At 39.5% G+C, this 27,615-nt stretch overlaps 1 protein-coding gene across 5 annotated transcripts in view; it reads left to right on the forward strand.

Annotated features, from left to right (window-relative positions):
• The first annotated feature begins 398 nt into the window (after window positions 1–398).
• Window positions 399–27,615, forward strand: part of ATP6V1H (ATPase H+ transporting V1 subunit H) — a 134,559-nt gene continuing 107,342 nt past the window's right edge. The window contains exons 1-5 of one of the 5 annotated variants that reach the window (XM_004047006.4): window positions 399–949; window positions 2,261–2,408; window positions 10,886–10,988; window positions 14,435–14,524; window positions 26,332–26,445. In XM_004047006.4, coding sequence (XP_004047054.3) covers window positions 2,296–2,408; window positions 10,886–10,988; window positions 14,435–14,524; window positions 26,332–26,445 — 420 coding nt within the window. In that variant the 5' untranslated portion in view covers window positions 399–949; window positions 2,261–2,295. Of the gene's footprint in view, window positions 1,113–2,260; window positions 2,409–10,885; window positions 10,989–14,434; window positions 14,525–26,331; window positions 26,446–27,615 lie in introns of all 5 variants that reach the window. The other 4 variants (XM_063709287.1, XM_004047007.4, XR_002007114.3 and 1 more) reach the window with 4 other exon arrangements.

Raw genomic sequence — 27,615 nt, forward strand, 5'->3', positions numbered from 1 at the left:
CCGCGCCCGACACCTTTCATTGCTTTTTAAGGAAAACATGCTATCACATATACCTCACCTCCCGGGCAGTACATTCTTACTTTAAGGCAAAGACAGTTGCTGAGGCCTGGACTAGGGGAAAATTTGGGCTCCAGATGGGACTGTTGGATAAAATACCAGACGTCCTGTAAATGTGAATTTTAGATAAACAACGAATAACTTTTTAGTATAAAAGTAAATACTGCAATGGAATTTATTATTTGCTAAATGTGCAACCCTAGGTTAAGAGAGCTTTTAACTTCTCAGCCCCAGTTTTCTATTTAAAATCAGAATAAGAACGCCTGCTTCATGGAGCTGTTAAATCCAAATGGAAATTAATTTGAAAGCGCGAAATCAAACTTTTCAAAAGAATGACGGTTACAATAAGAGAGTTTTGGCCTCTGCTAGCTGCTTCCGGGCGGAGGTCCTCGGCCTCCCCTAGGCGAGGCGCAAGGTCTGGGGGCGGCGGGTCTTAGCGTGCCCGCCACGCTCGCCGCCTCCCACCTGCCCTGGCTGGCTGGGGCCCGACCCTTGCGTCGCTCCGGGGCCCAAGTTACGGACTCGGGGATCCAGTTGCCCGCACCGAACAAACCCCTCCGCAGCCCCCGACCCTCCTCTCGCTGCTTTGGACTCTCCCGGCTTCCGCCTTCCGCAGCAGTCACGTGCCTCCGATCATGTGACCGGCGCCTCTGTCATTCTACTGCGGCCGCCCTGGCTTCCTTTTACCTGTGCGGCCCTCAACGTCTCCTTGGTGCGGGACCCGATTCACTTTCGGCTCCCGGAGTCTCCCGCCACTGCTCAGACCTCCGGACCTGACAGGAGACGCCTACTTGGCTCTGACGCGGCGCCCCAGCCCGGCTGTGTCCCTGGCGCCCCGGACCACCCTCCCTGCCAGCTTTGGGTGCGTTGTGGGGTCCCGAGGATTCGCGAGGTAAGACCGCCCTCGCGTTGTTTGGTCTCAGGCTGCGGACCAGGTCAGGCGACTCTTGCAGTTTCTCCAGCTTGCCTGGTGCGTGCTGGTGTCTCGCCGCTTGGTCCTCTCCTGTTCTTCGACCCCCGGTTGCCAGATTGCTTTTCTTCCAGGCCTCAACCAGGTTTATTAAACGAAATTCTGGAGCCTTTCTCGCAGGGGGAAGAAACGTCAGGGGCGGGCAGGAGAGTGGAGGGGGAGGGGTAAAAAGTATACCTTCTCCAGGACTGGGCTACGGCCCTGGATCGCTGGGGGTGCGAGTAGTTCAGGGACTTAGATAATTGCATAGAGACACCTTGAGCTACACCAGGACGGGCTGCTGGGGCTGAGCCTCCTTGGCTGCAGAGTTCCAGCCTGGCCCAGTTGAAGCCTGTTTTTTCCTGGGCCCTGTCGTTCCGCGCTGCCCAGGGTTGTTTATACAGCAAATCTCCAGATACAGAGATTAAGTTCCAAATTGATTAAGATCGTTGGAAACCTGGAATATAATTTTGGGTAGGATTTTAACTTCTTTGTGGCCATGGCTTTGAATTTATATTTTGCAAGTGGCAACCTGTGTTTTGCGTTGTGTTAAAATCAGTCGTTTGTATCTGGAAGTTTAGGAGTGAGAATTACATAGAATTTCATTATTGTAGGTTCTTGTCGTCCAGCCAGACCTGCATTGTTGGCTTACCTAAATTGTAATATGTATTTGTTCTAAAACTTTCTCTCCGAATTTTGATTTTGCAAATACTATGAATTTTGTTTGAAAAGGAAAGCACTGTCTTCTAAGAAATTACGTTCCCACGTTGTGTATTTTAATTTGAGTAATTTTCGAAAGGACTTAGAATTTTTAATGTGCCACTTCAAAATGATGCTTAGTGAATGTTTATAAAACTAGCCTTATCCGTACTATTCATATTCTTATTGTTTCTCTATGAGAAAAGTTAACCACAATTGTATAAATTTACAATTTTTCCCATATTTATACCTATTCTATTTAATCATGATTTCTGATTTCAGTATATTAGGTGATTGCTTTAAAAATCTTACTGCAATGTTAGTGCCAATAATGAAAAAAATTTTTCTAGAAAAGCTAAAGCCTAAAGAACTCTTTTATGGAGCAGTGGACAATATTTGAAATATAATGATACTTTCAGACTTAGGACATTTAATATTTGAGTTGAATGCCTGGGGAGATTAAAGTGATCATGATATTCATAATCATAATATTAATAGTTGTAAAAAAAAAAGAAACACCTAGTATTCTGTTTTTACCTTGCATCAAAATTGAAGATTTGTTGAAAGACATTCAAGATTACGAAGTTTAGATGACCAAAATGGATATCCGAGGTGCTGTGGATGCTGCTGTCCCCACCAATATTATTGCTGCCAAGGCTGCAGAAGTTCGTGCAAACAAAGTGAACTGGCAATCCTATCTTCAGTAAGTACCAATTTGCTGTGAATCATGGACAGTCATATGCTTTTGCATCAGACTTTTTCATGGTCATGCTTCTATGAGAGAAATACGGGGAAAATACTGAAAAATGTGGAAGAAACACTTCCTCCTCAGAATAATTAGCTGTCTTAGGGAGTTAAGTGTAGTGGGGTGGAAACAGCTTGGCGCCCTAGTAGGGAAGCAGAGCAGCTCATGGTGCTTTTGACCTTCCCTGGCTGCCTGGGGAAGTACTTTTTGAATAAGTGGGAAACACAGGAGGAATGTCGTTGGGCTAACGGAGGGAGGAAGGGGATGAGGGGCAAAACCTGCTAGACTGATCTGATATGCCCTGGCAATCAGCATGGGGGCAGGTGGCCTTTTTAGAGTGGTGCATACAACTAATAAGAAGCACAGATGTTTGTGTTGAGAGACTTGGATTTGAGTTTTGGTTCTTGCTATTAGTTTGGTGATCTTAAGCAAATCACTTAACTTCTCTGAGGCTCAATAAAGTAAAATGTGAAATGGGGAGACATACCCCACAGGCTTGTTGCTGAAATAATGTACTTATTAGCACAGTAGAATACAAGCATTAGTATGTTGAATACAATAACATTTAGTTCCCCCTTCTTTCTTGTGTGTATTAATATTTAATGTGCTGATGTTTCAGTATTTTGTATTTATCTGTAAAGTGAGCATTCATGTATTCTTGACCATATTTTATTGACTTCATATTTATTTTGGTATATTTATAACCAAGGAATTCACTTCAGATTTGCATATGCATTTTGAAAAACAAATTGAGGAATCTAGTTTTATATTAGTGTTAATTTTATATTAGTATTAATAGTTTGTGTTGTTGTAGGAGGGATCTATAATGTACAAAAATGATCCTTTAATTTCTGTTAATCACTCATCAAACATTTATTGATTACCTGCCAAGTTTGAGGCATTTTTCCAGGCTTTGAGGCTACAAAAATTCCATACAGAGTACTGTCCCTGAAGGAACTGAAACTCTAGTAGGGAAGTCAGATGTATTAATAGATCATTTTAATTCACTATTTTTTTTTTTTTTTTGAGACAGAGTCTCACTCTGTTGCCCAGGCTGGAGTACAGTGGGGCAGTCTTGGCTCACTGCATCCTCTGCCTCCCGGGTTCAAGCAATTCTCCTTCCTCAGCCTCCCGAGTAGCTGGGATTACAGGCACCTGACACCTTGCCCGCCTAACTTTTTTGTATTTTTAGTAGAGACGGGGTTTCAACATGTTGGCCAGGCTGGTCTCGAACTCCTGACCTCGTGATCTGCCCCTCTTGGTCTCCCAAAGTGCTGGGATTACAGGTGTGAGCCACCGTGCCCGGCTCTAATTCAGTATGTTAACTGTGGCAATAGAAAGATGCACAGGGTCTGGCAGGTGCACATAAAAAAGACAACTAATTCTACCCCCTGGAAATTTTCCTGAAGGGGCTGGTCCCTGAACTGAGTTTTTGAGGATGACGGGTATTTAGCCATGTGGCAAGTAGGAACAGCCTTGGGAATAGAACAGATAATGTGAGCAAAGGCAGGGAAGCAAAAAACAGCATGCTGGGTGGGAGTCATACATGTTTTGGAGGCAGGCAACGCAGAGAGCTGAGGCTAGAGAGGCAGCCAGGGGCCGATCGTGAAGATGCTGTGTGTGGGTGTGTGGTTGGAAGGAGTTTGGACTTGATCCTATCAGTCAGTGCTTTTCAAGCTGATTTTTAAGCTGTGAAGCCCATGATTGATGTGAAGTTAGCATGTAAAACGGATGAAAATGATAGAATGGAGGTGGAAGTGTGTGTCCCAGAGCCCTCTTTTTGAGACCATTCACTATTTTCCAAGGAGCTGTAGGTGTTGGAAACCAATGAATCTTGTAGCTGGGAGTTAGAAGACCATATCTGCCTCTTGATTGAATTGTTCTACCAGCAGCACGAAGGGTGAGTTTGTAGGTGATAAGTCTAGAGGTAGAGAGAAGCTATAGCAGTAACCAAGGTATTGGAATAGATAGAATTGGATAGATTTGAGAGTCTTAGTGATTGATTTGGTGTGTGGGGGTGAAAGAGAAGTCTTGGATGACTTCTGGATTCCTACTTTAAGGAACTGGGTTATTGTGGGGCCACTGACTGAAAGACAGGAGGAGGGGAGACTTGCTGATGTTTTCTCTGTTCATCAGTGTTTGTGTAATTGTTTAAATTCCCTGTGAAATTAGGATTCTGAGTTCTGTTTCCTAATTTCTTTAGTCCAGAGTGCATTTAGACTAGAGGACAGCGAGTTTTATGTTTATAAAGCCTGGATCTGTTTATAGCCTACATAGAATAATATTGTTGATCATAAAGCACTGGTGGACTGGCCAGAGCTCCGCCTAACATTGGCGTTTGGAATGTTTGTAGTTACATGGAGCTTTTAAAATTGCTTTATTTCTGTTCTTCGTTACCCATGGTCTATGACATGTTGTGTTTTCCTGTTTTCCTGTATATCTGTCTTTTGTTCTGTTGTCCGTCTCACAAATTTCTTTTGTAAAACCCCTCCACTCTGCAGGCCTGTGGGCAAGTGTTCACCAAATGTTAACTGTGGGCCTGTTGAGCCTGTCGATGTGTGGGCGCTAGTGGGTGTGAAATGTGTCTCATATAAAAGAGCTTACAGATTGTTGGGGGCTGGAACCAACACATGAAGAATCAGTGAATCTTCTATCACATTCTATACTGAGATAATAAGACCTGTGGAAGCGTCCCCCAGTGTCGAGAGCCCAATATGCTTTTGTTCTTCACAAATTAATATGTTATGAAAATACAGTATTTGAAACATGTATTTATATTTGATTAAGCTTTTTCTTAATAAATAGACGTACATAAATGAATGGGTATGGCTGTGTTCCAGTCAAACTGGAATCTGGTAAAACTGTACCTTGAGGATACAAGAATTATAAAATGCCATCCTTGCTCATGAGTTTAAATCTCATGAGGAAACAGACTTTTATCAAATTAAATAACAAATTGTGCTAAATGTTAAGATAGAGAAATATATAAATATATAAAGTATATATATATTTACAACAAAAGGAAATACACAACAAAAAGTGGGAGCAAATAAATGCTGGGAGTATTGGGGGAGTTTTCACAGAACGCATAAAGACACTCACAGCAGGCCAGGCGCGGTGGCTCACGCCTGTAATCCCAGCCCTTTGCAAGGCCGAGGTGGGTGGATCACCTGAGGTCAGGAGTTTGAGACCAGCCTGGCCAACATGGTAAAGCCTCATCTCTACTGAAAAATTAGCCATGTGTGGTGGCAGGTGCCTGTAATCCCAGCTACTTGGGAGGCTGCAGCAGGAGAATCACTTGAACCTAGGAGGCGGAGGTTGCAGTGAGCCGAGGTTGCACCACTGCACTCCAGCCTGGGCAATAGAGCAAGACTCTGACTGAAAGAAAAAAAAAAAAAAAAAGACAGTAACAGGAGTTGTCCCAGGCCGAGGAGCACCTGGAGTTATCTAGGCAGGGAGGTCCAGGCAGGGAGCTGAGGCCTGGGAGGACATGCAGTGCTTCGGAGCTTCAGGTAGTTCAGTGTGGCTCTCTCCAGGCTTCTTCATTTACCAGCTTCGGAGGCCAAAAACCTTGGGGCCATCCTTGCTGCTTCCCTTTTGCTCACAGTCCATGTCCAGCCCGTCAACACATTCTTCCAGCTCTATGTCCAAAAGATGCCTCGAATCTGAGTGCGACCCTGTGTCTGCGGCTCCTGCCTCGTGCATGTTGTGTTCCCCTTGCATGTGCTCTGTTGTTATTGCCTGTTGCCTGCTGTCTGTCTCTGCTATCCTTGCTGCCTCAGTAGGAGCAATTCTTCACAGAACTGCGAGAGTGATTTCAAAAAAATTCAAGTCTGATCATGCCCCCTCGCTCACAACTCTCTAGCTCCCGCCTTCTTGATCTTTCTCACATAGCAAACCTCAGTTCCTTGGACCTGTGTATCTGTCTCTCCGGCAGTTCCACCCTTAGATTCTTTGGCCTCTTCATTCACTTCATTTGTGTGGCTGTATAGGTGATCTCACAAGCCCCCTACCCGGACTGGTTTTTCTTTTCATAGCATTTACAGCCTCAGCATTATAACGTGTGTGTGTGTTTTCAAGATTATTTGTTTTTGTATTTGCGTATTTTCTGTTTTCCTCACTGGAGTGCAGGCTCAAAAGAGGGGTCCCTATTTATTGATGTGTCAACTGTTCTTACAGGTGCCTGGCATGTAGTAGGCTGACAGTTAATATTAGTTGACTAAATTATGAATGGAGTATTGTGCTTATCAGGAATTGGTGGAGATGAGTATTTGGAAAAGGAAGTAACATGCTTGGTAACTAACATCCTATTTAACATTATTTTGATAGAAATACAGTGACATAGGTTTTTTCTATCCTATTCTCTCTTTTTTTTTAATGAGATGGAGTTTCACTCTTGTCGCCCAGGCTGGAGTGCAATGGCGTGTTCTTGGCTCACTGCAACCTCCGCCTCTTGGGTTCAAGTGATTCTCATGCCTCAGCCTCCCGAATAGCTGGGATTACAGGCACCTGCCACCTCGCCTGGCTAATTTTTGTATTTTTAGTAGAGACAGAGTTTCACCATGTTGGCCAGGCTGGTCTCGAACTCTTGACCTCAGGTGATCCACCCGGCTCGGTCTCCCAAAGTGCTGGGATTACAGGCATGAGCCACCATGCCCAGCTTCTATCCTATTCTCTTTTAAAGATGAGTAGATAACTGTTCTGATAGGTTAAGTAACATGTGCATGATTATATAGGTTTTAATTAGTCAATTGATTTTAAATATTTTTACTGAATGCCTCTGCGTAAGTGCTAGGTAGAACTCACAGTCCAAGGGAATAATGTGACCCCATATGTACTTGAGAAGGCCGCCTGGTAGTAGGTAAGAAGATGGTTTTGAAGAAGGTTGAATTGGATGCAGGGAAATCCACTGGTGGAAGGTTGTCCTAGTGCTGAGCTACTCCAGAGGCAGGGAAGTAGAGAGGAGAGTAGTTTTAACGGGAAGATTGTTAGGTCTGGGGCCTGACTAGCTGTGGGTCATTCTAGAAGACACCAGAGCCCCGAACCTGCTGGATTATGGAAATGTCAGAGGAAGACCCAGAGAGAAAATAACTTTAAACAAGGAAAGAAAAAGGTTAGGGAGTGGCTTGACAAATAAGAAACACTTATTTTAATGGAAAAGAAAGCTGCAAAATGATAAGGTTACCAAGTATAGCCTTCATGGTATACCTTCTTCATGGTAGAAAAACCACCACCTTTTGACATGATTTTTCTTCACAGAGGTTATGACATCCCTTTACATATCAGCATAGCAAAATTTAGGGGTAAAATTATTTTTATCTAGGAAGTTCAGGTTTATGGGTGTGCTCAACATTTCATTTATTTTGGGGCCAGATCTAGACTGGATGACCTTGTTATTTTAGTCTACCCCAGGGTGCAGAGTGCATTTTTTCCTGACCGGTATGTGAAGTGCTTAGCCAGAATGGGAAGTGGGCAAAGTGTCTGTTTTTGCTTCCAACTTCTAGCCTTTGGGATTAACAATCTTAGTTCTGCGCCTGTAGGGTCTGGAGTGCCTCTGCCATCTGTGGGAGGATATGAGTGGGGACTGGGGGAGATAATGCCAGAGTTCAGCGCAGGGGGTGTAGTGAGAAATGAAGAGAGCCTTTCATAGTAGCTGAGGCACATGAGGCAGTGAAGATGAGTGACTTGAGTGGGATGAGAAGAATCTGGAAGCTAAGGAAGAGAGTGTCAAGATGTAGTCATAGTGTCACCTGCCTAATAGAGATCTAGAAAGACAAAATTCTCCTTTGGGTTGGTAATTAAGAAATTGTTGAAAAAAATAAATGCATGAGAATAGTTTAAAAATGTTAAAAAATCAGCATGTGTGAAAACAAAGTTTCAGTGCTTAAAACAGTGTGAAACTGATCTAAGAAGACAGAATAGTGAATTACAAAGTCCAGAAGCATATTTGAACTATACAAAACAATTTGGCATATAGCAGTAGTATGTACAAAACCCAGAAGGGACACTGATAGATTTTTGAATATGTAATCATCAAGGTCTTCTTTGGAAGAGGGTGGGGTTAAGGGTAGAAGTAGTAGGACGTATGCAAGTTCAGGTCCCTTCTCTTGGGGAGGGGACAGTTCTGAGTGCCTCACCTTCCCAGGCTCTCCTGTGGGCTCAGGGAAACCTGTCCTGGGTTCTTTGCTTGAATCCTGCTGGGCTTTTTTGCTTCAGTGTCCTGAGCCCTCCATGCTATCCCTGGCTTCTCCTGGGAGCTCTTCTTTCATAAGTCACTTGTACATGAATCTTCATCTCAGGGCCAAGCTCTGGGAGCCTGACCCAAGGCAGCTCTGAAAGTGGGCCATCCTTCTATAACTATGCTTTTTTTTTTGTTTGAGACAGGGTCTCACTCTGTCACCCAAATTGGAGTGCAGTGACACAATTTCAGCTCACTGCAACTTCTGCCTCCTGGGTTCAAGTGATCCTCGTGCCTCAGCCTCCCGAGTAGCTGGGACTACAGGAGTGTGCCACCACACCCAACTTATTTTGTTGTTTTATTTTTTGTAGAGATGAGGATCTCACAGTGTTGCCCAGGCTTGTCTTAAACTCCTGTGCCCAAGGGGTCCACCCATCTTGGCCTCTCAAAGTGCTGGGATTACAGGCATGAGCCACTGCACCTAGCCTAACTGTGCATAGTGGGAACCTGCTTTACATTCAGTGTTTCTCTGAGTGGGTTTTGAGAACACCAATTCCTCAACATATTTGGGGTCAGGGGAGGAGGGACAATTTTTTAAACTACTGAGTTAAAAACTATATTGGGGCCAGGCGCAGTGGCTCATGCCTGTAATCCCAGCACTTTGGGAGGCTGAGGCAGGTGGATCACGAGATCAGGAGTTCGAGAGCAGCCCGGCCAATATGGTGAAACCCCGTTTCTACTAAAAATAAAAAAATTAGCTGGGCGTGGTGGCATGGGCCTGTAGTCCCAGCTACTCGGGAGGCTGAGGCAGGAGAATGGCTTGAACCCAGGAGGCAGAGGTTGCATTGAGCTGAGATTGTGCCACTGCACTCCAGCCTGGCAACAGAGTGAGACTCTGTCTCAAAAACAAACAAACAAAAAACCAAAAAAAACTATATTGGTGTTGTTTGAACAGGAAAATAGATTACAAAAATTTTTAATTTTACCCTTGCTTTTACCCATGTTCTAATATGCAGCAAGTGCTTTTTCTTATATTTTTTCATTTAATCTGCATAACCACCTAGTGGGCTAGGGCAGGTAGTATCATAGTTGCTGTTTTACTGGTGTGAATAGTGGTCAGATGAGTAGTGATTACTAAGCTTTCACACCTGGAACTGGAACTCTTCCACATATTGACTCAAATGCTCTGCTTTTCCTACCATACTGGTGGCTTAAAGGAGCTGACTTGAATGAATCCTGAAGTGCCCAGAGTCTTACGGGGGACTAGCAAGGCTGTTCTGCTGACACATCTTTCAGACAAGTAAGGGTCTGTATTTAGAGATTAGGATGGGGGTTTGCTATGGTATGTTTGAGTCCCTGAGGAGTGGAGAAGTTGGGAAGGTTGAGCTGTGTTTCTTCTACCTCCAGAGATAGTCTTACCATTTTCAAATTCAGCATCATCACCACTGGGGAAAGTGACAGTAGGATATCATCTTCACTGGGGATGACAGGAAAGATGACAGGAACATGATGCTGAATTTGAAAATGGTAAGACTATCTCTGGAGATAGAAGACAGTGGAAATGATTGGGAGGGAGGGAAGATGGGACTCTCGATTGAATCTCTCACAGGAAGGAGTTTGGAAATCGAAAGCAAGATTTCAGTGATTGAGTGCTGGGGAGGAGCCTTGAAGGGCGAAGAGCCAGTGATGAAGCGACCGTTGGAAGAGATGGAGGAAAATAGGAGAGTGTGGGGTCAGGATGGAGAGTTATTTTCCAGAGAGGAGGAAAATCAGTTTTTTGTTTTTTTTTTCTGTCTGGAGGGAAAGAATATACTAGAGAAAAATGGTCGTAGAAATTCATATAAAGTGGCTTTGGACTTGATAAATTAGATAGCCATGTGAATTGTTTGGCTTGAGAGGGGGAATAAGGGTGAGACACTGGGTAATGCTGAGAGGTGACATTTTACTGAGTGCCTACCATTTGCCACATGCTACTAACCACCTTATGTGAATTTAATTTTATCCTCAGTACAGCCCCTTAGAGGCAATGCGATTATTGTTCGCATTTTGCAAATAAATTAACTCAGGTTTCAGGGAGTTCACACTGTCTTATTTGTGGTGAAACTAAGCGTTGAATCCAGGTCTGTCTGATGCCAGGGCCCTTGCGTCAGCCCTTGGGTTTGCTGCCAAGGAGAGAAGAGAAAGACTGAAAATTCCTCTATCGCTTGCTTACATATTCAACTCTTACTGAACAAAACATCTTATTCTTACTTTCTAGGGGACAGATGATTTCTGCTGAAGATTGTGAGTTTATTCAGAGGTTTGAAATGAAACGAAGCCCTGAAGAGAAGCAAGAGATGCTTCAAACTGAAGGCAGCCAGGTGATCAATAAACATTATATAATGAACACTTCCCCGTGTCATCCAAAAGTTTAGAAAAATCTTAGTGATTATAAGTGACTTCCAGTTTTCTTGCTAATTTGGAAAAAACGTTATATTGAGTATGTTTACCTTCATCCTTTTCTGTATTTCTGAATATTTTCTTAGAATATACACCTAGAAGACAAATTTCTGGAAAAGAAATTACTGTTTCAGAGTATGTTAAGTTTTAAAAGTTGCTTAACTTTTCTTTTTTTAAGAGAATTTTTTCCACTTGGTATTCTTACTAGTAATGTTTGAAATACCTAATATAATTGAAAATGTTTGAATTTGCTAAGTTAAAAGGGATATCACTTTGATGACATGGGATTACATTATTTTCCTGTTGATTTATTAAGTATTTGTATGTCCTTTGAAATTTTTTTGGCGGTGGCTTCTTTTTATTTTAATATATAAGGTTTTGTTACTTTTCGATAAACAGTCTTTTTACATACAAAATCTATTACTGTTTGCCATATTTATAGCAAACATAGTTTCCTTTTTTACTATTTGTCTTTGAAGTGTTGTGGAGTTTTTTCATATACAGTGGTTTAAAATGTTTAGTTACATATATTGATGTTTTACCTTCTTTCATGGTAAGTTTATTGTAGAAAAATAAAATACTATTAAGCAAAAGAAAAAAGTTATTCTACCTAATATTTCTCTGTTCAAGGTGACTCGTTTACACTTAGCGTATACCTCTCTAGATATTTTTCTGTGCGTAAAATAACTTATACACTTATTTCTACAAATGTGAACTTTTTACAGAAAGGGGTGATATGTACATATCTTTGTTCTTTTCATTTAACTGTATGTTCTTCCCTTCCCTACCATGCCTGTAAAGATATTTCTGTGGTATTTAAAATAATTAATTTATTATTATTTCCCATTTATGGAAAGTTCCATTGTGTAATTTTCCATTTAATGGATGAACCATAATGATCTAAACTAATTCTATACTGTTGCATATTTTGGCTACTTCCTTTTTTTTCTGTTTTGAGGCGAACAGTTAGTAATCTCCTCATAATTAATTCGAGAAGTGCAATTATCTGGCTGGGTGCAGTGACTCACACTTGTAATCCCAGCACCTTGGGAGACTGAGGCGGGCAGATCACTTGAGGTCAGGAGTTCGAGACCAGCCTGGCCAACATGGTAAAACTTCACTCTACTAAAAATACAAAAACAAACAAACGAAAAAAAAGAGTGTAATTATTGATTAAACTATTTGAGCATGTGAGAGTTTTGATATGATGAAAATGCTGTCTTGATAGATTGTACCAGTTTGCAGATCCTGCCAGCAGTATATGAGAGGGCCCATGCGCCTGCTCCAGCACCCCCTCTGGATCTAGCCATTCATCTTTTGGTCATTTTGATAGGTGAAAGATAGTATCTTAACGTAATAGTGTTACACATTTTCAGATGGTTTTTGGCACCTTTTGTATCCATATCGATTGCTTCTATACTGTCATGCACTGACTACATAAAGATGTTTTGGTAAGTGTTGGACTGTGTATGTAATAGCGGTCTTGTAAGATTATACTACCATGTTTTTACTGCACGTTTTCTATGTTTAGACACACACATACTTACTATTGTGTTACAGTTGCCTATAGTATTCAGTGTAGTTACATACTGTACAGGTGTGGAGCCATAGGTTCTACCATATAGCCTAGGTATGTAGCAGACACTACCATCTAGGTTTGTGTAAGTACACTCTAGGATGTTCACACAACAAGGAAATTGCCTAATGATGAATTTCTCAGAACTTTCCCCATTGTTAAGCGACACATGGCTGTATGTTTTTTTTTTACTTTTCTATGGAAGTGTTTATAATCTTATTGATTTGTCAGTTTCCTTTATGTTTTAAGTATACCAGCTTTGTGCATGCCATATTTCCTCAGCTTGTTTGTTGAATTTTTAACTTGGTTTGTGGGGTCTTTGCCATATTGAAGTTTAAGTTGTGCGATGAAATCTAGTTCTTCCTTTCCTTTGTGATGTCTGCTGTTGGTGTCATCCTTTGAAAAAGCTTCCCCACCCCAACCGCATGTGCAATGGAACATGCAGCTGATTCACTGTTTGTTCAGCACATACACACTGAGTCCCTGCCATGTGCCTGGTGAGACTGGGGATGTGTGTTAATAAGACAAGACTTTTCCCTTAAGGAGTTAGGAGTTAAAACAGCCCTTTCTTTTCTTTTTTCTCATTTTTTTTTTAAACCTGTTTCTTAGTAAGTGTGCAAAAACAGTTCTTTCTTAATAGCAGTGTCTGGTGTGATGGGCCTTTTATGGGGCAGTTGCCAGGAAGCTTTTTATCCAAACAAAATGGCAGTATATCTGAAAAAGAGTTCTGACAGAAATACCATGGGCAACTTATATCTTTTTTTTTTTTTTTTTTTTGCTTAAATAGGTTAAAGTGTTTCCACTTTAATGTTTTGATTAAAAAACCCAATTATTTGTTACTGTTAACTTTTAAATTCAGTATGGTGAGTGGGCTGTCTATCCATGGAAGACATGATTCATAGATAGGCGTAAGTTCTAGGATAAGTATGATTTTGATAAGGTCTCCATTTTTTTATAGCATGGTTTTTATCACATGCTGTTTGTTACATTGGGGATTTATTGAATGAGTGAATACCAAGTGAAATACACTTTAATTTATACATCCTTAAGGTGGGGAAGTTTTTCAATGTATGACTCCAAACCTATTACTGAATGCTGTTGCATACTTAAAACTATGTTTTTTGGGGGGTGATTTAAGGGATTTTATAGAGTGTTTTGATTTGTACCCTATTTGATTTATATGCTGAGTTTAGAAGTTGGCCCCATAATAAGGTTCAATTCTGCTGCCTATCGGAGGGCCTCATTGGCTGAAGGAGCCCATATACAAATTGGTCTGATTCTTACAACAGTCATGGGGAAGTTGGTAGGTAATATATTGTTGGCTCCAGTTTTTATTGAATTATGGAGAGGTTGTCATGTAGTTGATACACTGTAGAATGGAGACTAGTCAGGGCCTTCTGATTCCAATCTCCGGTACTCTTGTTGCTCTTGTCTTCTGTTCCCTTTAAGTACAACAAATAAAATACTCAAAACCAATTGTAATTTTTGATTGCTTATATAACTTCATGCTGTCATCGGTAATCAAGAGTTATTAGTGGCTAAGTATATCTATTTAAAAATAGTAAACATTCTGAAACTTATCACTAGAAATGTTCACAAGCTGATACAAGCCATAGTAAGGTCCTCCCATACTTCATCACAATATTTATAAAAGGTATATGTTTTCTGTAAGTAAAATTTGTTAGTAATATTTGTATCCAAATTTATGAAAGAGAAACAATGTTTTACTGAAGTTCCATTGAAATGTGTCTGCAAAGAAAAACAATAACCTTAATTTCATTTTTTTTTTAGTGTGCTAAAACATTTATAAATCTGATGACTCATATCTGCAAAGAACAGACCGTTCAGTATATACTAACTATGGTGGATGATATGCTGCAGGTAGGTATATTCTTTACTTAACACATTTGGTGACTTCATTTTTTTGCATACCTCACAGTAGCAGCATTTTTGGTGAGATTTCACTTAGAACATTTATTCTCTTCTAGAGCATAATAATATATTTTTCTCATTTATGTGGGTTGTAATTTGCTAATAGAGCTAAAGACAGAGATACCCACACACAGGCTGTTTTTATTTTTCAGAACACCAAGTAATCAATATGTATATTTTTCTGAGATACCTCAGAGTTTTTTGTTGAACGCCAGCAAAGCTTGCTGTATCACCTGAGGCTTTCTGGATGCTCTGTGTACTTATGGATGATATGGCTCCTTCTCATTCAATCAGTCAACACATTTCAGTGCTCATATGTTCTAGGCCAGTGCCGGGCCCTGGAGGTTCGGTGCTTTTGTTCCTTTTGGGAGCAGTTTTGCTTATCATCGAAAACTTTTCCAGTTGCATACAGTTTCTGTTTACTGCGTTACCATCCCTGAACCCAATTATGAATAAAGGAGAGGCCTCCTTTATTCATATTTATGTATTTTACACTAGAGTATAATCTAGGCTTAGATGGTTGGTATGTAGAGCAGTTCTTATGAGATAGGCCTTCCAGCTGCTGAGTGTCTCAGGAGACTTGAAGGAAAGAGTCAGTCTGGGTGTTTAGGGAGGGTTGTTCTATTAACTTATAAGGAAAAAAACATTTATTCATGGCCTAATTTTCACCAAGCACTGTACTATTATTGATAATACAAAGGTTGGGCAGAATGGTGCTGTCTTCCTAGGGGTCATCATGTCCTTTATAGGAATCTAGTGATTTTATAATGTGAGGAAGGATCAATATCAGGACTGTCTGAGAATGACCTCAGTCTCTCTGAGCACTTTTTCTTGTAAAACAGTAAAGTTTAGAAAAATGTGAATGTTATGATCTGCCATGGTTATCTTGTTACTGTATGGGACTGTACCTAGAATGAGGGAGCTGTGAGTCGGCATGCGGACCGTGGTTGCTCATATCCTTAGTTACTGTCCATATGCTCATATCTATAAATTAACACCATGACATGCTGGTAGCTCTCATTACATTTCAGCGCAGCACCACAGGGTTGTCTCTCCTTTCCGTATGTGTACCTCTTCTGTAACAGTGAGATTGTGAGTTCCTCTTATCCTCAGTGTGTTTACTTGTTTGTTCTACCCTAAAATACACAGAAAATAGTTTCAGAGTTGTGGACTCATACAACTCAATTATTGAGGAAAGCAGTGTGGTGATTCTTCAGAGAGCTAAAAACAGAACTACCATTTGACCCAGCAATCCCATTGTTGGGTAGATACTCAAAGGAATAGAAATCGTCCTACTGTAAAGACCACACGCACGTGTTTGTTCGTTGCAGCGCCGTTCACATTAGCAAAGACATGGAATTAATCTAAATGCCCATCAATGGCAGATTGGATAAAGAAAACGTACATATACTCCATGGAATACTATACAGCCATAAAACAGAATGAGAGCATGTCCTTTGCAGGAACATGGATGGAGCTGGAGGTCTTTATCCTTAGTAAACTAACACAGGAACTGAAGACCAAATACCACATGTTCTCAATTATAAGTGGGAGCTAAATGATGAGAACACATGGACACAAAGAGGGGAACTGCAGAAGCTGGGGTCTACTCGAGGGTGGAGGGTGGGGGGAGAGAGCGGATCAGAAAAAAATAACTATTGGGTACTAGGCTTAGTACCTGGATTATGAAATAATCTGTACAACATACCCCCTTGACATGAGTTTACCAATATAACACACCGGCACATGTACCCCTGAACCTAAAATAAGAGTTGAAAAAAACACATACACACAAAAAACAAGTCTTACCTAGAGTTCAGTATTTGTTTGCAGTTTTTTGTTTTAAACTCAGGGTATATAGTCAGAATACTGTGTTCAAGTTTCAGAGTGATTATTTTTCATGAAATACTGTAAGAGTCATTTGTTTCTGTTGTATTCTATTTTAGTTTTTTCCTCATCCTTGTGCATTTCATTATTATTATTTTTATTTTATTTATTTTTTTGAGACAGGATCTTGCTCTGTTACCCATGCTGGAGTGTAGTGGCGTGATCTCGGCTCGCTGCAACCTCTGCCCCCTGGGTTCAAGTGATTCTCCTGCCTCAGCCTCCCGAGAAACTGGGATTACAGGTGCCTGTCACCATGCCTGGCTAATTTTTGTGTTTTTAGTAGAGACGAAGTTTCACCATGTTGGCCAGGCTGGTCTCAAAACTCCTGACCTTAGGTGATCTGCCCACCTCGGCCTCCCAAAGTGCTGGGATTACAGGAGTGAGCCACCATGCCCAGCCTGCATTTTATTTTTGAGTATGTAAAACATTAACATGTTTCCAAAAGTCAAAACTATGCAGAAAGGTATACTCAGAGAAATGTCACTAATCCTAGCCCATTCCCTCCTCCCTCTCATAGGTGACCAATATCATAGTTTTTTTTTTTTTTTTGAGACAGAATTCCGTTCTGTCCCCCAGGCTGGAGTGCAGTGGCGCAACCCCCGCTCACCGCAACCTCTGCCTCCTGGGTTCAAGCAATTCTCCTGCCTCTGCCTCCAGAGTAACTGGGATACAGGCACCCGGCATCATGCCTGGCTAATTTTTGTATTTTTTTTTTAGTAGAGACGGGGTTTTACCATGTTGGCCAAGGTGGTCTTGAACTCCTGACCTTAAGTGATCTGCCTGCCTCGGCCTCCCAAAGTGCTGGGATTACAAGTGTGAGCCACTGCGCTCAGCCCAATATCATTGGTTTTTAATTTTTTTTTCTGTGAACATAGGCAGACACATGTATATTTTTTTATTTCCCCCTCATTTCTATAAAACACTTATTAGATATAATCTCTTATTTTTTGCTTGTTTCACTTAACAGAATATGCCAGAAATCATTACGTGTCAGTTCATAGAGATCTCATCTCCCTGTTCTCTTTTTGACAGCTACATGGTACCCCATTAGTGGATGTACCATAGTTTACTCAGCCTCTGATGTAATGATGGACATTGTGGTTGGTTCCAAATTTTAGAATTAGAAATCATGAAGCAAAGAATAACCTTGTGCAAATATATTTTTGTGTTGTTGGGTGTATATTTCATGGTAAATTCTTAGAAATGGGATTGCTGGTTAAGAGGTAACTCCATATGTAGTTTTTTTGTTAAGATATTGCCAGACATTCCATTTTGCATTTTCATCAGCAGGGTGTGAGTGCCTGGTTCCCTGTAACCTTCTCAACAGAGGGCATTGTCAAGCTGTTACATTTTTGCCTATCAGAATGGTGTCCGAGGTTGAACATCTTTAGATGACCTTAAAGGTTGCTTTTACGTTTTTTTCCCTGAATTATTTGCTCATGTCTTTGCCCATTTTAAAGAGTTCTTTATATATTAGGCATATATCTCTGAACAAAGTGCAAATATTTTCTTCCAGTTTGTTATTTACCTTTTTGTCTTAGCTTATAACATTTTTCACAGGGTAAAACAATTTATTTTTATTTTTTATATAGTCTAATTTATCAAAAAAAAATTTTTTTAATCTAGATTTTGAGTAATAGAAAGCTTTTCCTTATACCCAAGTTTACAGTGGAATTCACTAAGGTTTTTTTCTAGTGCTTGTATAGTTTCATCTTTAGTTAGACATTTGGCCTGCTTAGAGTTGGTTCTTGTCTATAGTGTAAGGTATGTGTCTAATTTTATGTTTTCCAAATGGCCATTGAGTTGTCCTAGCACCATTTATTAAAATGTCAGTCTTTGCCATAGTGGTTGGAGATGCTGCCTTTAACATCAAACCTCCCTATATAACTAGATTTATTTCTGTACCTTTTATACTTTGCTTCTGGAATGCCTGTGTATTCATGCTCCAGCACCACCCAGTTTAATGATAGAGGATCTTATGGCTAGTTCCCTTCGCAGTTTTTTTTTTTCCCCAGTATTTACCTAGGTATTCTTGAATGTTGTTTTTTTTGTATGAAATGGAATGTCAGCTTATTTGATCTATGAAAAAGTTTGTTGGCGTTTTTACTAAGTTGTGTTAAATCTGTAAGTTACTATTAAAAAAAAAAATCAAAACAAGGCCTGGCACTAGCTCATGCCTGTAATCCTAGCACCTTGGGAGGCTGAGGTGGGAGGATCGCTTGAAGCCAGGAGTTTGAAACCAGCCTGGGCAACATAGTGAGACCCTGTCTCTATTTAAAAAACTAATAATAAATTCATAAGTTAACTTAGGGAGAAATGACATCATTATATTACTGAATTTTTCTGTCCAAGGACAAGGTATACCTTTCCGTTTGTTAGGTGTGTCTGTGTCTTCAGGAGTGTTGTAATTTTCACATAATGGTTTTACAACATTTCTTGTTAAGTTTATACCTTCATATTTTATCTTAATTATACTGTTAAAAACAGCATTTCTCTTCCATTTTATCTCTGAACTTTTGTTTGTTTATGTATATGAAAGTCATTGATCTCTGTATATTTTCTGTTTTGGTACCTTAGTGAATTATTTGAATTAATTTTGTGATTGAATTTTTCTCTAATTTATGAAATTTGTAAATTATAAATTTTAATTAAAATTTTATAATTTTCTATTTTTGCAAAAACAGATAATTTTACTTCTTTTTCAATTCTTATGGGTTATAAAACAGATAATTTCACTTTTTTAATTCTTATGGGTTATAAGAACTTGTCAATTCTTAGTTTTTGAGTGCTATTATTAAGAATAGGTGTTGAGTTTTGTCAAAGGCTGTTATTTTCTGGGCATCTACATAGATAATTGAATGACTTTTTTTCCCCTCTCCTTAGATATATCAATATAGTGAATTATAGTAATGGATTTTATAATACTGAACCAACCTTGCATTCGAGGTTAAATCCCACTTGGTCATGTGTCGTATTTTCTTGATATGATACTGAATTCTCTTTTCTGTTATTTAGGATTTTTGCCTCAGTGTTCATATGTGTAACTGGTTTACAATTTTATTTTATTTTTTGTTTTCTTCATTTGGTTTAGGTATCAGCATTATACTTGCTTGATAAAAAGGATTTGGAGGTTTTTCTTTATTTGCTATGCTTTGCAACAATTTATTTAGCATTAGGACTACAAGGGCTAAGTTTTGGTAAAATTCCCTTGTGAATACATCTGAACCTCTTGTTTTTGGTGGGGTAATTATTTGATAGCTTTCTCTATGTCTTCTACAGAAATTGTCCATTTGAAGCTTTCTATCTCAAATGATGATAATTTTGGTAATCTGTATTTTCTCTGGAAATTATTGTATTGAAGCTTTTACATTTATTTTCATAGAAGACTAATCTTATTAAATCTTATGCTTCAAGTTTTTTTCTCTATTTGCATATTATGTCCCCCATGTCATTTCTTTGTTTATTTGTGCTTTCTGCTTTTTTTTTCTTGATTAACTAGTGTTTCTCCCCCATTTTGTTAATTTTTTTCAGAGTCAGGATTTTCATATTAATTGATCTATAGTTTTTCTGTTCTCTACCTTAATTTCTGCTTTTGCCTTTATTATATTCTTCCTTTACTCTTTTTTGTTGTTTACTTTGTTCTTTTACTAGCATTTTGAACTGGGAATTTTAATTTATTTCCATTCTTCTATTAACAAGAAATAAATATTGGCCAGGCATGGTGGCTCATGCCTGTAAATCCCAGCACTTTGGGAGTCCGAGGTGGGTGGTTCATGAGGTCGAGAGTTTGAGACCAGCCTGGCCAACATGGTGAAACCCCATCTCAACTGAAAATAAAAAATTAGCCGGGTGTGGTGGCGCATGCCTATAATCCCAGCTATTGGGAGGCTGAGGCAGGAGAATCACTTGAACCTGAGAGGTGGAGGTTGCAGTGAGCTGAGATTGTGCCATTGCACTGCAGCCTGGGCAGAAAGAGTGAAACTATCCCCCCCGCCCCCCCAAAAATTAAGTATTTAAATATATGCATTTTCCTTTGATTACTGCTTAAAGTATATTCTTCAGCTCTGATATGTAGTGATTTAGGTTTTTCTTAATTCAGTTTCTGCGTTCCCTTTCACAGAGGGTTGTTTAATATTTGTATTTTAATTTTCAGGCAGAAATGCTTAAAACATTTTGTTACAGATTTCAAACTATCATGTTTTAGAAACATTTCTACTTTATAGAATTTACTGATACTTTTTTTATAGTATATGATCAATTTTATAAATATACCAGGTGTACTTGAGAAGATGTATTCTTTCTTAAGGGGTATAAGTTTGATTTATATTTATCAGATCTACTTTATTATGTTATTATTTAGGATACAGGTTTTCTATACCTTTACTTTTTGTCTACTTTTTTCTCGGTCTGGTTTTTTTTGTACTAAGAGTGGTATGTTAAACGTCTCCCCCTTATAAATGCAATTTTACTATTCTAATATCTTTTGTACTTTTCACTTTATAAAGGTGGATGCTGTATTTGGTGCATATATACACATTAGTGTTATATCTACAGTGAATTGTGGCATTTATCATTAAAAGTGTCCCTTTTATCATACTTAATACATTTTGGCTTAAATTATACTTTAATGCTGGTATAGCAACTCATGGCTTCTTGTTGTTTCTGCTTGTCTGCATATCTTTGCCTGTCCCTTTTTTAGGTGAATCATTTTGTTTTAGGTAAGTCTTTTGTATACAGTATAGATTCGGGTCTTGTTTGTGAGTTGAAACCCCTTTTTTTAATAGGTGAATTAAACCATCCACATTTATGAATATTACTAAGAAATTTGATCTCAACTGTCATACTGTGTTATAATTACTGTGTGCATTACTATTTTATTCTTCATTATGTGTTTTGTTTGCATTTTTATTAAACTTTTTTGGCATTTAGGAAGTTTTCTGTCTGTTCTGTTGGTTATCTTTGTATTTATATCCCTTTAATGCTGTTAATCCCCTGTTTTATTCATTTATAATTTCATTTGTCATTTTTAATAGTAATTTTTTATTTGCAACAATCAATGAACTTATTCTACTTTTCCTCTCTTCTCATTTTTTAGTGGCTATTTTTTACTTTGTCAGAACATATAACATTTATATATTATTATTCTACACTTGTTGCCACCTTTGTTTTGTTATATTAAATTTTCACCACTGGTTCTTTTGCCAAAGTTTTCCCAGGGATCTCTTGATTAGATGAAGCTTATCTGCTAGTAGGTTCCTCAGGAATGTCTTATGTGTACAGTAGTCTCTAAATTTTTGCATTAAAATTTTTTCCTGTAATCTTCATACTTGAAGAGCAGCTTGGCTGATAGAGGATCTCTGATTCACAGTTCTTTGACTTTTGAGTCTGTTCTCTGTTGAACACCTTATAATTTAGTTTTACTTTTCGAGACCATTTTGCTCTTTTCTTTCATTTCTTTCTTGAACTCAATCAGCTATGTTTAAATTTTCCTTTATTGGGGCAGATTTCTCAGTTTTGGTTTTGAATTTCTGATTCAAGGTTGTATTTTATTTTTCCAGATGTTTGAGGATATTTAATTCAGTTTGCATTGTTACGTTACAGTTTTGTTTTGCAATTGTTTTCTTGGGAGAGGAATTTCATCACCTGAGATATTTTGATTTGCATCTTTTGGTTTCTTTTTATGGTAGTTTTGTATCTGTGTGGGGTTCTTTCATCTATTCATATCATGGATTTGGGTGGTTTATAATACTCCTCACTCAAGAGTACCGTTTTTTTTTTCTTCTTTTTTTCTTTGATGCATGGTCTCACTTTGTTGCCTCGGCTAGAGTTCAGTGGTACGATCTCAGCTCATTGCAACCTCCACCTCCCAAGTTCAAGTGATTCTCATGCCTCAGCCTCCAGAGTAGTAGCTGGTATTACAGGCGTGTGCCGCCGTGCCCAGCTAATTTTTGTATTTTTAGTAGAGATGGGATTTTGCCATGTTGCCCAGGCTGGTCTCGAAATACTGGCCTCAAGAAATCTGCCTGCCTTGGCTCCCAGAATTCTGGGATTCAGGTGTGAGCCATCGCACCTGGACTGTCTCTCTCTCTTTTTTTTTTTTTTTTGAGATGGAGTCTCGCTCCATTGGCCAGGCTGGAGTGTAGTGGCATGATCTCTGCCCACTGCAACCTCCACCTCCCGGGTTCAAATGAGTCTCCTGCCTCAGCCTCCTGAATAGCTGGGACTACAGGCATGCACCACCATGCCCAGCTAATTTTGTTGTATTTTTAGTAGAGATGGAGTTTTACCGTGTTGGTCAGGGTGGTCTCAAACTCATGACCTCAAATGATCCACCTGCCTCGGCCTCCCAAAGTGCTGGAATTACAGGCGTGAGCTACTGCACCTGGCCTCTCTCTCTTTTTTTTTTTCTGGTGAGATGCAGTTTGTTTGTTTTATTCTGTTTCTCTCCTGTTCCTTCTTTTCTTTTCTTTTTTCTTTTTCTTTCTTTCTTTTTTTTTTTTGAGACAGAGTTTTGCTCTTGTCATCCAGGCTGGAGTGCAGTGGCACAATCTTGGCTCACTGCAACCTCTGCCTCCTGGGCTCAAGCAATCCTCCTGCCTCAGCCTCCTGAGTAGTGGGATTACAAGCGTGCGCTACCACGCCTGGCTAATTTTTGTATTTTTAGTACGGACAGGGTTTCATCACATTGGCCAAGCTGGTCTAGAACTCCTGACCTCAGGTGATCTGCCCGCCTTGGCCTCCCAAAGTTGTGGGATTACAGGTGTGAGCCACTGCACCTGGCCTCTTTTGTTTTCTTTTCTCTTTTCTTTTCTTTTTCTTTTTTTTTTTTTTTTTTGAGATAAAATCTCACTCTGTCACCCAGGCTGGAGTGCAATGGTGCCATTATAGCTCACTGTAACCTCGAACTCTTGGGTTCAAACGATCCTCGCACCTCAGCATCTTGAGTAGCTGGAGGTACAGGCGCTTACCACCACATCTTGCTAATTAAAAAAAATTTTTAATTGTAGAGATTAGGATCTCATTATATGCCAAGGCTGGCAGTTTCTTTAATAGATGACTTTCTTTTGGTGGGGGGGGCAGATTGTATGCCCTTGGATTTTTTTTTTTTGGTCTCATTTTGTCTTGCAGAATCCTAAAGTTTCCTCTTTTGTTCCTTTTTCTTTTTGCCACCCAATCTCCTAAAGATGCATCTTCTTCTTCTTCTTTTTTTTTTTTTAAACCTTGTTATCTCTCAAAAATGATGCCTTTCCAAGACTGCTCCCTGCTCCCTGTAGCTCGTGCTCTGGTCTACCAGTACTCTTTTTCAGTTTCTTCATAGTTAGAGTTTATTTTATTTTATGGTGGTGATTGTAGATCCACCTTAGAACTTCTTCCTTCCTGTGCCCATATCCTTCCTTCTACACACATTTTTCAGATGCACCTTATCATCCACAAAGGCTTGTGATAGAGTATGAAGATACCTTTTGCTGGGATTTGGTGTTTCTGTTATTATGGTTAATTACAAATGTATATTCTCTGTCTTGTTATCCTGAGGGCATGGGTTTTGTGTAGTTTTTAGTTGATCTTTTTGTCGACCTTTATTTATGAAGGATCAGTGGAGAGATTCAGATTTAGGTAGCTGGTATTATTCTCATCCACCAGTTCAATGTATGTATGTATGTATGTATGTGTGTGTGTGTGTATATATATATACACACACACACATATACTTTGTATACAAAGCATATATATATATATATACTATGTATATACAAATGTTATGTACTATATATATACATATATACATATGTATATATGTATATACAATGTGTGTATGTGTGTGTATTTTATATATATATATATATATATATATGCTTTTTTTTTTTTTGAGATAGAGTCTTGCTCTCTCACTGAGGCTGGAGTGCAGTGGCACGATCTCAGCTCACTATAACCTCCACCCACCGGGTTCAAGTGATTCTCCTGCCTCAGCTTCTGAAGTAGCTGAGACTACAGGCACATGCCACCACACCCGGCTAATTTTTGCATTTTCAGTAGAGATGGGGTTTCACCACGTTGGCCAGGCTGGTCTCGAACTCCTGACCTCAAGTGATCTGCTTGTCTCAGCCTCCCAAAGTGCTGGGACTACAGGCGTGAGCTACTGTGCCCGGCCCAATGTATATATTTTTATTTTTTTAATTTTATTTTTGTTTTCTTGAGACAGGGTCTTGCTCTGTCACCCAGGCTAAAGTGCAGTAGTGTGATCACAGCTCACTGCAGCCTCGAACTCCTGGGCTCAAGTGATCCTTCCACCTCCGTCTCTTGAGTAGCTGGGACCATAGGCGTGTGCCACCACACGTGGCTAATTTTTTATATTTTTGTAGAGATGGGGTATCACTATGTTGCCCAGGCTGGTCTTGAACTCCTGGGCTCAAGCAGCCCTCCCACTTGGCCTCTCAAAGTGCTGGGATTACAAGTGTGAGGTACTGCACCTGGCCCTCATTATAGTTTAGCAGTTGATTTTATTTGTAAAATTTTAGTTTCATGGAAAAGTTTATATATACCTTTATCATAATTCCTTGTGCTATTTATAATAATTTTTTTTTCTATTTTTAATCCTATCATTTCATCCTTATCACTTCTGAACAAAATGCTTTTGGACAGAATTGCTTATGTTTCCTCACATGCTTAGTTTTTAGCACCTGATTTTGAGAATTAAATTGTTTTCTTTGCATGGATATCAACAGCAGTTGCTAAGTGTACCTGACCGGAAGGATTTCTTTATCCTTATTCTCTTAAAGGTCTGTAACCTGGATACCTCTACCAATGAAGCAATGACGGCTCATCTGAATTTTGGATTCCTTGATAAAATCATTATCACAACTATTTCAATTGTTATTCTAAACAATAATGACTTATTACCTAAGGAGACAGTAGGCTATTCCTCGATGGGTAATTATTAGTGTAGACCAATATTAACCAAAAAACCCCACTATATTTAAAAATAATTAAATGTTAATCTGAAAATAGGAATTTTTTGTTTATGTGGTTATTTGTGCTTTTAAAAAGTATTATGACCCACAAATCACCACTAAAGCACTTACATAACAAATACCATCTGTTCTCGAGTAACCTATGGAAATAAAATAAATAAATTAATTAATAAAAGTTTAATCAGAAAAAGTATTACTACTGCTGATATGGTGGTATAGTAAAAAAATTTTTAAAAAGGTATTGCTGTTTAACAACTATATTCACATAATGAACCAGAAAGTGGATCTTAGCCAGTGATAGAGAAAATTTAGATGAGAGGTGAAGTTTTAGTGATTGGAACTAAGAATTTTCTCTTACTCAGATCCCATGTCCACTGGTAGTATATGCTGTTTTCTGCTGTCTTTATCCCAAGTTTTCTACCATGATATGCTAAGAAGTAACTTGAACATTTGCGATTCATTTAATTCCCTGTTTCCCTTGCCTATTTGTTAGTAGTTCGAGGTGCATCTAGACCTAATTTGTGCTCTTCCTGCTCCCTTTCCGATTTTGATTTCCCTCGTGTGGCAGCCAGGTGTTCACACTTGGTTATCGGTGGTGGGTGTAGACCTGTTACATTGGGAGTAGCAGGTTAGAGGTGCAGGCCGAGAAGTGTAACTTGTAGTCTTACACTTTGTGATTTAAAATAATCATAATCATTAAAGGTGATTTTTTTAGTAAAATATCTGTGCCTACTACCATCCCTACCCCCTGCCCCATAGTAATAATGACAGACAAATCACACATACACACACACTGAAAAAAGAACACAGACTGATGGGAGGTTGAGAAGTGGTGCACAGTCATTACATTGTTTAGCAAAATGTGTTCTGACTGGTGATATCATTTCTTTTCTTTTTTAGGAAAATCATCAGCGTGTTAGCATTTTCTTTGACTATGCAAGATGTAGCAAGAACACTGCGTGGCCCTACTTTCTGCCAATGTTGAATCGCCAGGATCCCTTCACTGTTCATATGGTAAATTTTGAATTGATTGGATTCTTTTTTTAAAATTTTTTTAAAGAGAGAGGGTCTCACTATGTTGCCCAGGCTGGTCTTGAACTTTAGGGCTCAAGCAATCTGCCTGCCTTGGCCTCCCAAAGTGCTGGGATTACAGGTGTGAGCCACTGCACCCAGCTGGATTTTTTTTTTTTTTAAATACAAAGAAGAAAGGTTTTTATTTTAAAATTTTTGTTTTATTATTATTTTAAAATTGACAGATAGAATTGTGATAACATTCTCATTCAGGTAAGAAAGAAACCTGGGCCTTTTATGACATAGTAACCTGTCCGTTCCCATAGGAGTAACTACTATGACATAGCTTTCCATATTGGTGTTCAGTAGAGAAAGGACATTGGGAGTTGGAAGGAGATAGGGTTGCTCTGATGCAGTTAAGGTTTTGTAGACTACAAGGAGTGCATCAAAGCCTGTGGAGAATTCTCACATGTAAACAGCTCTACAGTGTTTGTAGTGGGGTTAACCACATTTTACTATATAGAAATTAAATTTTACTTTGAAGCAGCTACTGTGTTTCGTTTTTATTTTAAGTAATTACCTGATTGCTTTTCAATATCTTAAATACACTCTGGTTTTTTTTTTTTTTTTTTTTTGAGACGGAGTCTCACTCTGTTGCCAGACTGAAGTGCAGTTGTGCGATCTCAGCTTGCTGCAACCTCCGCCTCCCGGGTTCAAGCGATTCTCCTGCCTCAGCCTCCTGAGTAGCTGGGATTACAGGCATGCGCCACCACGCCCAGCTAATTTTTGTATTTTTAGTAGAGACGGGATTTCACCATGTTGGCCAGGCTGGTCTTGAACTCCTGACCTTGTGATCTGCCTGCCTCGGCCTCCCAGAGTGCTGGGATTACAGGTGTGAGCCACTGCACCCGGCCTACACTCCTGTTTTAAACTTAGGCTATGTTTGGAAGCCCTAGTACTGAAGAATTTTTCATGGAATCTGAAAGCAGGGTTGAGAGAATAAACCTTTGTACAAACAAGCCTTCTCTATTTCCACTGGGGAGTGGGCTACGGGCTGGGGATGGCAGGAGCTGTTGGGGGCATGTGGTAGCTCCAGAGGCTGCTTGTTTCAGTAGATGTTTTTAAAGTTTTCAAATCAAGGGCCACTGGCAGTGAAACATTTTTGAACATGTA

Source organism: Gorilla gorilla, chromosome 7, assembly GCF_029281585.2.
Source record: "Gorilla gorilla gorilla isolate KB3781 chromosome 7, NHGRI_mGorGor1-v2.1_pri, whole genome shotgun sequence".
NCBI lineage: Eukaryota > Metazoa > Chordata > Mammalia > Primates > Hominidae > Gorilla > Gorilla gorilla.